The sequence below is a fragment of the Neomonachus schauinslandi genome, chromosome 5 (assembly GCF_002201575.2).
Source record: "Neomonachus schauinslandi chromosome 5, ASM220157v2, whole genome shotgun sequence".
Classification (NCBI taxonomy): Eukaryota; Metazoa; Chordata; class Mammalia; order Carnivora; family Phocidae; genus Neomonachus; species Neomonachus schauinslandi.
In genome coordinates this window covers 171660904-171673511 of record NC_058407.1, presented here as the reverse complement: position 1 = coordinate 171673511, position 12608 = coordinate 171660904, and the positions used below count along the sequence as shown (strand labels likewise).

The following is a 12608-nucleotide window of genomic DNA, read 5'->3' as shown; positions in this document are numbered from 1 at the left end:
GAACAAAATACTTGCAACTCGATGGAGCCGAGAAGCCCTGCCCTACAACCTTGGGAGTCTTCACGTTTGTCACTGGAAGGCTAGGTGTCAGATTCGGAAGGGTGCCACAGAATCATTCCAGGGTTCAAAAGGTCCACGATGAGACATGCACAGTGTTAAAGCAGCGGCGTGTGCATGGACACGGTCACAGTGTCCTTTCCTGTCGCCGTCTTACCTGGTTTCTTCTGTCGAGCCTTTCCCTTTGTTGCTGAGTTTGCAAGTCTCTAAGATTTTGTCTTCTGGGGGAGGCGGCAGAGGAGCGGGCATCAACTGCAATAAAAAACAAAGTGTTTCAATTCTTGCTGCCACCGGGCACCCCCTGATCTCCAGCCAGTGAGCGGCTGTACGAGAGTCAAGCACAGCCCGCCCCCCACCCTCCGGGGCCACCCAACACGCTCACCTTTCCGGGCAGGCCATTCACCTTAGCAAAGGGATTTTCTGTGGGTAGAGCAGGCGGGACTTGGCAACTGGCACCATCACAAGACAGACCGTTTTCCTTCAGGTCGCTGTCCATACTGTCAGCACCATTCAGAGCAAGGGCCTCGTGAAGCTCGAGCGGAGAGGCCTCGTCATCTTCTGCATCCTGCACAGAAGAGTTCGAGCTCTCGATCGTACCGAGACCATTCTCCTTGCCTAGGCCCTTCGCCTCCTCGTCAGACTCTTCGGACGACTCGGCGCCATAGGGCACCAGAACACTGGAGTTCAGCTTGGACTTGCCATTCATCACCGGCTTGGAACAGGACTCGCTCGGGGTCATCTGCTTTGTGACTTTACTAGAAACTGCCGTTGTAGGTGCGCTCGAGGTAGACTGTATTGCAGAAGAATTGGTAACGGTAGAAGAGGGAACAGGCTTGGCTGGGTTCTCCAAAGAACCGCTGTGAAGGTTAGGCTGAGACTGGCCTTGACGAACAGGTAACTTGTTGTGAATACTGATCGTGATTTTTTGTTTCTTGGGATGTTCTGGAATCACTGAGGGCCTGTTAACGGACCAGTTTTGAACAGAAGTCGAAGCATTAACAGAACCAGCCCGGCTGACACTGGAATTTCCACTAGGACTCGACATGGAACTGCTTGGTGCTTCTTTCAATGGCCCGGTCCCATTTAAGTGAGGTGGGTTCTGGAAGAAAGAAGACCCCAGCTGGTGAGAGCCCCAGGAACGGTCACAAAGAATCCACTCTGGCTGGGAGCCCTTCCCATTTTGCTCATCTTTTTCTTTTTTGGAATATCAGGTTTCCCACACCCAGAAACACCCCCTCCTCTTGTCTGCCCCTGACCACCATAAACCTTTCATGGGCCCGTGTTTTCTGGTAAATAATCAACAACTATTTCTGTCCGAGAACAAACCCCAGCCCAAATTCTTTCTGTTTCTGTCTGACAGAAATGAACAGGCCCCTTGCGCACAGAGTCATGTATGTTTTCCTTGGCTGGGTTTCTTGGAAGCCTGCTGCTCTACAGGCGGAAGGAAGTGCCAGCTAGTGGGGAATGACCACTGGCCAAGGCAGCCAGGGAGACGGGGGGCACGGGCAGACGCAGGGAGCTGCTCTGGGCGCCGTCCCCTCCCTCTTGTCCCCTCCGAATCCTACTCGTGAACTGTTCTGCTCCAGACTCCACCCCTGCTGCTCTATCCTACAGGGGCAAACTGGTGGCCGTGGGTGAGATCTCATTCACAGAGGGGTTCTGCACGGCCTTCACAGTTCTCTTGAATACCTGAATCAGTTGCTGTCTTAACACTAGAAGGTTTCACATGAAGGAAAACAAAAAACCTTGAAAAAATCAGTCTTAGCCACGCCTCCACACAGGGCACATGCTCTCCAGCGGGCCAGGGTCCTGATGTTACTGTTAAGCAGAGCCCAGTGCAGAAGCCCATTACCTGCCTGGCTCCCAGAGGCCTTTGATTTCTGACTCCAGCCAGAACCCAAACACTGTCCAATGTCCATAAAGAACAGCACACAACAGACCACCTGCTGATTCCAAACAAATCACACTCGAGCGGAAAGGCTGTTACAGCACCGTGGTACAGGGGGCGGGCTGCTTCCACACACGGACAGGCTGTCCATAATCACTGCATAAGGCCAGCGCATGTCCGGCCTTCCCTCCTGAAGCCCTGCGTGTCACGTGACCCAGCCATTCCACCAACTCTCCCGGAGAGGCCAGCAGGGGGTGCGTCTGACCCGCTGGATGGCAGACAGGACACATCACACTACTGAAAGGGCTACATGGACACACTGAAAATATGCTTTTTGTGAGTCACTTTCTTGTTGCTAGTATTCATCAAGAATCCCCAAATATTTAGTCCACTCTGAACGGAAGTCCAAAGTGAGAGCTAAAATCTCTAGCTTTTAGGGGCACCTGGGTGGCTCAGTCAGTTAAGCGTCTGCCTTTGGCTCAGGTCATGATCCGGGGGTCCTGGGATCGAGTCCCGCATCGGGCTCCCTGCTCAGCAGAGAACCTGCTTCTCCCTCTCCCTCTGCTCATGTGCTCTATCTCTCGCTCACTCCGTCTCTCAAATAAAATCTTAATAAATAGAATAAAATAAAATCTCTAGCATTTAAATATACCTATACCCAGACTTTCTTCTTGTTCATTACATTCACACTCTGAGATTATTATTTATTTTATAATTATTGGCTTGAATAAACTTTCTTGACAGGAAACGCAGTCGTACGAGGACACGGCAGCTACCGCAGTGTGACCCAGAGGCTTTGAACAATACCCAAGTTAGCACAGAGGTTGCATCCTACCTCTGGAATGTTACCTTTATCACGTGAGAGGGGAGCTGTGGTCCGATAAAGCCTGACGCAGCCTGTTTGTTGTTGACAACGCGCTGGCTGATCACGGGTCGGGGCGAGGACTGGCCGGGGCTGTGAGTGGGATGAGTGAGTTCACCTCCATTTTTCACATCGTGGGACCTAGGGACAGAGAGGGACAGCGCTCAGGGCTTCATACGGCACGTCCTTAGAAGAGAGTCATTGCAGTGCACAGAGCTACGTCTGCAGAGGACCCCTCTGGGTCTAGGTTGGGGGCACAGCTGCTCTGACAGGGAGACAAGAAAGACAACCGGGCAAGTGGCATTTGTGATTGTGTGTTCCGGAGATGCCACCACCGGAAAGCAATTCTTCCTTTCTGTTTGTTTCTATTTCTCTAATTTTAAGTACATGCCGCTAGAGGAAGGCCGTACCCAGAAGTCAGAAACACAAATACGGTGCCTCGTCTCACCCACGAGAGGCATCTACTATTCAGATTTATTGGAACATCCTCCAGGCTTCAGCCTGTACTGTTTTTTTTCAATTCCAGCGTAAAAGATTTCAAACTGCTTTTTCTCCATATATACAGGATATATGGATACAATGATACAAGAGCACTTTCTTGTATCATTTAGGGGGGGAAAAAAGGCATTATAAAAATCATTTTTAACAGCTGTGTAATAGTCCAACACATGGATATGCTACAATTTACATGCTCATTCTGCTAATATTGGAAATTTTAGGATTTTTTTTTTTTTTAAAGATTTTGACAGAGAGACAGAGAGAGAGCGAGCGAGCACGAGCAGGGGGGAGGGGCAGAGGGAGAGGTGGAAGCAGGCTCTCAGCTGAGCAGGGAGCCCGATGTGGGGCTTGATCCCAGGACCCTGGCATCATGACCTGAGCTGAAGGCAGATGACTAACGACTGAGCCACCCAGACGCCCCGGAAATTTTAGAATGTTCTTAATTTTCAGCTACTATAAATGAATGCCTTGGAGCACACATCAGACTTTTTCTCAGACCACACATTTCCAGAAATGGAATTAGTGAGTTGGAATACGCAGCAGCAACAGGAGGCAAATGAGCAGGTGTCGAGCCAGGCCTGGCCCAGGAAGGTGACTGGCTGCCTGTGCTCAGTGGTTGAGAGGTGACCACACCCAGGTCCTCAGAGGCCCCTTCCTGAGGCCTCCCCCTCCCCCAGCCCCCCGCCGTGTGCTGCCACCAGCAGCCTGCCCTCTGCCATCACCATGCGCTTTCTCTGCATGCTTCATTATCAACTTGCCAAGGAGCTGGAAGCTAATCCAACTCCTAATCCCTACCCAAAACTACCTCCCTTACTCTGTTGGCATCATTAAGCTGCTGTTTCAGAAATAACCGAATACTGAATTTAAATATGTTGAGATGAAGAGAAATGACGTAACAGAAAATGTGAAAATCTGTTTTCCTGATGATACCTGATATAAAAGAGAACATAAGCTTGTTGACTGAGTACCGATCTAATATCACTGGTAGACACGATGGAGTCATTCATTTGATACCAGAGACCATTGCTAGCCTGCAAAAGAAAGCCAACAAAAGAGAAATTAGATATAATTAGACAAAGAGAGAACACCAATCAAGAGAAATGTAAGAAGAATGGGCTTTCATATTTTCACTGCAGAAGTCCCACCTTGCCCCCCAGGAGCACCAGCGCTACCTTAGAGGCTACCTTAAAAACAGTCACCAACACCTGCATGGCTTACTTTGATGTAGCAGAAGTAATGGCCGGCGTGGCAGTTAAAGCCGGTGTGTACCAGCACTGCGTACAGAACATAGATAATCGGTTCTCCGTTCGGTTGAGACATGTACGGTCGAATATCCAGGTATTCAGGATATTTCACATCCTAAACAGAAATGGAAAGAGGATCAAGGAATGTCACTTCTGAAGGCCCAGATCATTCCGCATATCCTCGTGGAGACCCAAGCGCAGGACTTTGTGCCCTCAGATGTTCCAGCAGAAACCTAACACACTGAACCACATTTCAAAAGACACGATCAGCCTGGAGCCACCCTGAACTCACAGATACTTAGTGCACTCCCACTGTATTCCTGATTTCCTTGAAGCAAACAAGGCTCTACGTTAAGTGAACCTTCTGAGTTCGCCACAGGACACAATGGAACGCTAATTCTGCACTTCGGCCTAACTTAGTTTTACTTCTTTGGGAAGGGATTGTTTAGAGCTCTTGCATACTACTGATTTCTGATACTTCCAGCCTTCAGGAAGTGGAAAGAAAATATGAAAATTCAGTGTGCTACCCTCAGAAAACCTCAACAAACAGGAAAACCAACGCTGACGAAAGAATGTGAGATCCAGCAGGGGCGTCCTCTTCGGATTTCAAACGACACCAGCTCTCCCTGTATCTCCCCACTTTCCCTGACCATGAAGCCCAAGTGCAGATCACAGTTACCAGTTTTATCATCAGAAAGTCTAACCAGCTGAAGGAGAGAGAGACTACACTCACGAACACACGTAACACATTACTGCTAGCTCAATGCTCTGACGTATTTTCCCCCAATAAGTACTAGAAGAACTTAGGAACTCAGGTAACAAACTGTTCAATTAGGTCGTTTATAACCCCTGATAGTTACTGACGCATAAGTCTTGAGAGAGACAACATAAAAGGTTATTAATATTATCAACATACCTTAGCAATTTTTCCACCAGTAAAATTTGCAAAACGTTTCAGAGAAAGTGTAAGAACATTAGAGGATCTGTGTATAGTGAACCTCTTCGAAGCTGGAACCATCTTTTTACACCTTGAAATAAAAAGAAACAAAGATTTATATATATATTTTTTAGTCTTTCCCTTGTTATTTCTCTGAAACATTTCCCACTAAACCTAAAAGAAAGCTACTAGCTAAAAAACATGACCCCTCTCAACCAACAGTGAAAACACTAAAATTATGACAGGGGGAGATTGCTCAATTAGCATGAAAGAAAAAAGGAAGCTAGGACAGTTTCTGAGAAGCCACATAGCCATAGATAATTTTAAAATTAGGTGAATACAGACTTCTCTCAATTCAAAACAAAGTGACCATCCATGGAGCTTAGAACAGGAAAGTGCCTGTGGTCGTGGGGAGCTTTCTTCCCCCAAGACATGAGTATTTGGTAACGATCACCCATAGTACCTGATTCTAAAATGTAAATTTACTAAAACATGTGAAACAGGACTTTCTTCAAATAGAGGCTCTCTTGACTTCACAGGGAAACACAGCAATGAATCATCAATACTAGAGGTTTCCAGCCCATACCACCCTGAATCCTGGGTGAGAACCAGATGAGAGAGCAAGAGCCTTAACTGCGCTGGGAGAAAGCGAGCCCCACTCCATCACCGCCTCTCCTAATAAGGAGTCCATGAAAACGCTGCTCACCATAGATGCGTCCCCTGGGCCACACAAGGCGCAGCAGCTACCATGGGCCGCCCCCCGCAAACCCTCCCAGTCATGGGGCACCGAGCCTCCCCAGGGCAGAGGTGCACGCCTCTCAAGAGAGTAAACCCGGAGACACTGAGCACTCCGGCCCCGGGAGCATGGAGACCCAGTGTCCTCCCAGACATCACAGAAGCTAACAGGGGTCTCGTGGGGGGCGGGGGGGGGGTGTTCCTGAGACACCCCCATCCCCGATGCAAGCCACCCCGCCACCACACCCTCGTACTTGCTGCACTTGTAAGAGTTTTCCCCGTCGAGCTGCTCTGGCTTCACAAACTGCTCCAGTGCCTTGTTCACACTCTGAGCGGCCTGCAAGAGAAGGACAGCGTCAGCACCACGGGCCCTCTCACTGCCCCCTGACCGAAGAAAGAAGAGACGACTCAAAGGTCTAAATGCCAATATGAATTTTTATGTAGAAGGAAATTTCTCTTTTATTATGATGTTGACTTTTATACGTGTACCCATCCAATTATTTTCCCCTTGTTAAAAACCATGCAGATCAAAGTGAACGACATGTAAAGAGTTCCTCGCTGCAGCATTTTCAAAAGAACATAAAACTGGAAACAAACCAAACACCCATCAGCAAGGAAAGGGGCATGTGAATGGTGGTGCTCACGCTCAGGGGGCCGCCACACGACTGTCAAGGCCCGTGCGCACAGAGAAGCCACCGAGCAGAACTACGGGAAGGTGGCAAGTGGCTAAACAGGCCTAAGGTGTAATCGCATTTTTATAAGCAGTAAATAATGGGTTCTGGAACAGTTTATATCAAATTGGTTTTTTTTTTTTAAAGATTTTTATTTTATTTATTTGACAGAGAGAGAGACAGCGAAAGAGGGAACACAAGCAGGGGAAGTGGGAGAGGGAGAAGTAGGCTTCCCACAGAGCAGGGAGCCCAATGTGGGGCTCGATCCCAGGACCCTGGGATCATAACCTGAGCCGAAGGCAGATGCTTAATGACTGAGCCACTCAGGCGCCCCCAGTTTATATCGAATTGTTAAGGGTTCATCCTCAGGAACGGGACCCTCTACACATCTGCAATGTTCCTCATTTCTATCCTAAACATGTATTACATTTGTAATTGGAAAAATAAAAGCTTAACAAAAGATAGGAACTTAGAAAATGCTAGAAACAAAACAGTTTCTAAACAATGACAGTCATCTAAATTGGGTTAATGCAGGCATCAAATTCTGGTTTTATCATAACAATCTATCAAGTGAAAAGTCAAAGGCCAAGAAAAAGTCTGTATGCTCCCTGCTACAAATCTTACATTATCCCCTCTGAATACAGTCGCGGCATATGAACGGTTTCAATTCGTATTCTCTAGCAAGTGTAGTCTAAGTTTATAAATGAACTACAGATAAAGTTACACAAAGTCTGTCTTTTTCTAACCTCGCCACCACAATTAGCAAACGTACCTTTATCTCCAACGTTATATCAAGATATGGATCGAACGTATCTGAGACACCTTTGCAATTTAAACACTTGACTGAAATGAAAATAAAACGCAAAGAATAAGCAAAGTGTAATCCTTATGGCAATATCAACTACTGAAATGACAGAACACAAAAATATTAAAATAAAAAATTAAAACAAAGTACATTTTTCAGATTGGGCCAAAAAGTGTTAATACCACACACAGTGTGAACCAAAGTGTCATGAATGTGGCCCACATGTGCTGTTGGTGGAATGTGAACTGGTATAACTTCTTGGAAGGACGACCTGGAGTATCAGAATTTAAAACACACGTACCCTTTAATGCAGAAATTCTAATTACTAAGAACTCATCCTACTTAGACACTTTTACATGAACATAAAGGCACTGTATAAGAAAGTGCCATGAATGACTAATAGTAATAAAAACACCGAAGAATTAGAAACAACCTCAAAATCCATTGTTATGGGACTCGAATAAATGGAATTCTTCTTTAGCCGTGAAAGACCATGTTACCTACATGTACCGAAACGTAAAAAGACTTCTCATGTTAAGAGAAAAAGGAAAGAGATCCATCTAACACACCCCAGTCTGCTCGTACACAGGAAAGTACTGGAAGGCTATACTCTAAAGTGGGACAGGGGCTGCCTTTGAGCGGGGTAAGGGAGACACACTCTCCATTGCTAACCCTTTCCTACTGCACTTTTTTAACCACATGCATGTACCTCTTTATCAACCTTAAATAAAACTTTACCTCTAGATCTTAGGTATCCTCCAAATATCTGACAAACGAGGGTGGTAGCCTGGGTGTGTCTGTCTAATCTGAAAAACAAACAGTGATATGAGACAAGAGTTCTACAATAATTATACATGCTGTGACCGAATTTTAAAAGCTATAAAAGAACAAGAACAAAAATCTATAAAAGAACAAGAATTCAAAATAGGAAGCCACAAAATAAAAGGACATCAGTATGCATGGCAGCCAGAGAATCATCTTGCCTGGACCAGAACACAGTGAGGGTCTGTGGAGAGGTAGAAAGAGATAGGATAGGACTGAGAGAGACTTGACACTGAGGCAGGAATCTGGCCCAGAAGCAAGCAGCAAGGCTGTGACATGGATGTGTGGACCGGCTGGTGAAGGCAGGGAGCGCAGAGCGTTCTTCTCTGCTCTGGGGTCCATCATCCAAGCAAGCAGAGGCAAGCCAGTGACAGCGACAGTGGGAGGAGAACAGGAGATCTACCAGGTGTGTTCAGGCAATGCAAGTGGGTTAGGATTTGGTATCTAGTCGTCCTCGAAATCTTCCTCTTGAGGCTACATTTAGATTTTAAGGAATAAACTGCAGGAATTGGTAACTGACCAGACTAAGGAAGATTCAGGGAACACACACAGATTTCAGAGGCTGGAGAGGAGCAGAAAAAATGCTGGGCACAACTAGAAAGGAAAAGCGGTTAGTTTTAGATCTGCAAAGGGATGCTGATACTCAGAAACTGAGTAATGGCAAAACCAATCCCCAATTCCTGACATCTCTAATTAAACCCACATTGTTATAGTAAGCACACCCTTCAAATTTTTCTATCGTTTTAAAATGATGGAAATCACCTGAGGCAGAGGCAGTGCAAAGTCAAAGTGAAGCAAACACAGAGCTCTGTGCATTCATCGTAAAAGGCAAAACTGAACTCCAGTAAGCCAGCGATGCCAAGGGGAGAAGTGACCAATGCTTTGCTGTACTCACTTATTGCTGCCATTCAAGCATGCTTTTTGCATAGCATCAACAGTGTATTGAAGGAATTCGTGGGCATCTTCTTGGTTTCCAAAGCGGAAGTGCCTAGCTATACCTGTGAAGTTTAAGTAAAGACAAGGCTTTATCATCACATGGGATACGCCCCGGCTGTACCCCCCCAGACATTCTATCCAATGACCATCTGTCGGTTTGAATACATCTGCTAATTATTTTATGAGGACATAGCACTAACACACACTATCCTGAGAACAGCGAGGACCACGCCCTTTAGACCATTACAAGTGCACATGGCCTAGAGCTCCTGAGAGCCCAGAGACTCCAGGTCTGCAGGAAGTTAATAAAACTGTACTTGAATAAATTCAACTTTAGCTGTATTGTCTCAAAAATTTGTTCAAAACGTTATGTTTGTTTGAAAGGTGATGTTAGTGCAATCTTAAATTCAGTGCTAGATCTCCCTAAGAGAATCCACAGCAAACATAAATGTCTGAATCCATCTCAGTTCTGTCTCAACAACCCACAGAACACACTGTGTGCTCAGCATCTCTGCAGCCTTGCTTCTAATGGACTAAATGGCTGCAAGACAAAATGACATAATAAAAAACAACAGCGGGGCGCCTGGGTGACTCAGTTGGTTAAGCGACTGCCTTCAGCTCAGGTCATGATCCCGGACTCCCGGGATCGAGTCCCACATCGGGCTCCCTGTTCAGCAGGGAGTCTGCTTCTCCCTCTGACTTTCCCCCCTCTCATGCTCTCTCTCTCTCTCAAATAAATAAAAATCTTTGAAAACAAACAAAAAACAGCATAGACAATATCAAAATAAAACATGAATAGAACAATTTCTATACATGAATATACAGAAATACATACTAGCTTGAGTCAGAGGAAATTGCCCGTATTCCGCCGGTTCTGCCTATAAAAACGGCAATCTCATGATCCCGCCACGTGTGTGGGGTTACGTGAGCTCACAGATATACGTGCACACAAGCAGCGATGACCTTTTCTTAAAGTCTAGTTTTAAAAATAATTAATCTATCCTTATATGTACAAAATTAAACAAACAAAATTTCCCCTGGCTAAAATTCTGCCAGGATCCAACACTGCTTAAAAAATGTTTGCGTTGTCTCCTCTGGCCTGTTAATACTGCCGAGGGCCAATAGAACACCTCTTAATCTTCAGCAGCTTTTTAGGCAAAAGGATTATAGACTGTCACTGTATAATTATCCACCCCTGTAATTACCCTGCTAGATTCCAGATTAACAGTTAGGGCTCCTTTTTTATTTGCACGCATTTTTTACCTTCTAACTCAGTTAATTAAGATGATGTAAAAGTTTATTACAAAACCACATAGAAAGTGCATTAAGGCATTTCACGTACCTTAGTAGGGTCATTTTAACGCAAAAGAAAATTTTCAAGTCATTTAAAAATTAAATAGAAAAAGTGAAATTTATCCACAAATTTGCTGTTACGAGTTTAAATGTTCCTTTAAGAGTATAAATAACTTTAGTTTGATAATTCCTAACGCTATACATAGCATAATGCTCATTCACTGAATTAAAACCAATTCAAAACTATTTAAAGAAACCTGTGGGACAATATTTATAGTATAACTCAGCATATAATCCAAATACCTGGCGGAAAAAATCATTGTAAAACTTATCAATGAATTCATGAACAAAGTGAGGTTTTTTTTTTTAAAGATTTTATTTATTTACTTGAGATGGAGAGAGAGAGAGACACAGAGAGAGTGAGCACAAGCAGGGGGAGAGGCAGGCAGAGGGAGAAGCAGGCTCCCCGCTGAGCAGGGAGCCTGATGCAGGGCTGGATCCCAGGACTCCGAGACCACGACCCGAGCCAAAGGCAGACGCTCAACCGAATGAGCCACCCAGGCACCCCTAAGAAAGTGAGTTTTTAAAATTTTTAAATTTGTGGGGTGCCTGAGTGGCTCAGTCAGTTTAATGTCTGACTCTTGATCTCAGCTCAGATCTTGATCTCATAGTTGTGAGTTTGAGCCCCACGCTGGCACTAGCGTGGGGCACTAGCGTGGAGCCTACTTTAAAAAAAAAAATTAATTTGCTTATATTAAACTGAATACCTTATTACACTGTCATCTTCTGTGGTTTCAAAGTGTGTTTCTATACTAAATGTTTTACTAAAGATTTGTTATCAATTAAAGCCATACCCACGTATGATAAAACATGTTTGTTTTCTATAATACACCAGGAGCTCACCTTTTACCAGTTAGGCCATTAAGACCAATTACCTAATAAACACTAACATAAACTACTACAGATGATACTTACGCCGCATCTCATTAATGACAAACATCGGCTTAATAACATCCCCAGGATTACTGAGTGCCTGAGTGATATGTGCTTGCATTGTACACATCATACAAAATCCTTCTGCATGACCTGAAAGATAAGACCATAATCCTCCAAATTAGAAAATATGACTTCATACAGACATCACAGAATATTTTAAATAAGGGGCACAAACCTGAAGTGAAGTAACAACAACAGCTACTGTGTGTCACACCTTGAACTACATACTTTCATTCATTCTCATTTAATTCTCTAACAAACCCAAGTGATAAGTATACACTGGCTCAATTTTATAAGAGAAGAAACTGAGGCTCAGAGAGTTAAAATTTTGCCCAGTGTCAAACAGTATTAAGTGGAAGACACATACTGGACTCAAAATTTTCTTCATATTCAAAGCCTGTGCTCTTAACTACTCTTTATACTGGAAAAGTAAGTTTTCTCTTATACTAGTATTTGTCTCAAACAGTAAAAAAAAAAAAAGTCACCATACAAGAGGCTAAAAGCCTCTCCATATTATATTCTGGTCTTGTCGGCCGTATCAGGGGTCTCTGTTGCATATTCTTCTTCTTTTCTTCTTCCTTTTTACAACTTTAAAAAAATGTGAAAACCATTCTTAGCTCATGACTAACTGGTTCTACTGGTATCTTGTGAGCAGAGGCCACAAATGCCGCTAAACATCCTACAAGAGGCCCAGGCCAGCCCCCACAACAAAGCATTATCTGGTTCTAAACATCAATAGTGCTGAGATTGAGAAACTCTGCCTTAAACTAAAGGCTGCTCAGAACCTGTCTAACAAAGCTTTAAAAGCTTTGAAAGGTTCAAACCATTTCCAAGTGACATAACTGTGTCCCAGAAAAAAAGCTC

The 12608-nt window shown here is 44.7% G+C and overlaps 1 protein-coding gene across 1 annotated transcript in view; it reads right to left on the bottom strand.

Annotated features, from left to right (window-relative positions):
• The window catches only part of USP42 (ubiquitin specific peptidase 42), a 43555-nt gene that overhangs the window by 8088 nt on the left and 22859 nt on the right, over nucleotides 1–12608 (bottom strand). Inside the window, exons 3-13 of the mRNA XM_044915731.1 lie at nucleotides 11724–11834; nucleotides 9415–9517; nucleotides 8436–8503; nucleotides 7665–7735; nucleotides 6476–6558; nucleotides 5466–5577; nucleotides 4524–4664; nucleotides 4236–4336; nucleotides 2795–2948; nucleotides 440–1156; nucleotides 215–309 (exon numbers count right to left, since the gene is read on the bottom strand). Of these exons, the coding sequence (XP_044771666.1) occupies nucleotides 215–309; nucleotides 440–1156; nucleotides 2795–2948; nucleotides 4236–4336; nucleotides 4524–4664; nucleotides 5466–5577; nucleotides 6476–6558; nucleotides 7665–7735; nucleotides 8436–8503; nucleotides 9415–9517; nucleotides 11724–11834 (1756 nt within the window). The remainder of the gene's footprint in view (nucleotides 1–214; nucleotides 310–439; nucleotides 1157–2794; nucleotides 2949–4235; nucleotides 4337–4523; nucleotides 4665–5465; nucleotides 5578–6475; nucleotides 6559–7664; nucleotides 7736–8435; nucleotides 8504–9414; nucleotides 9518–11723; nucleotides 11835–12608) is intronic.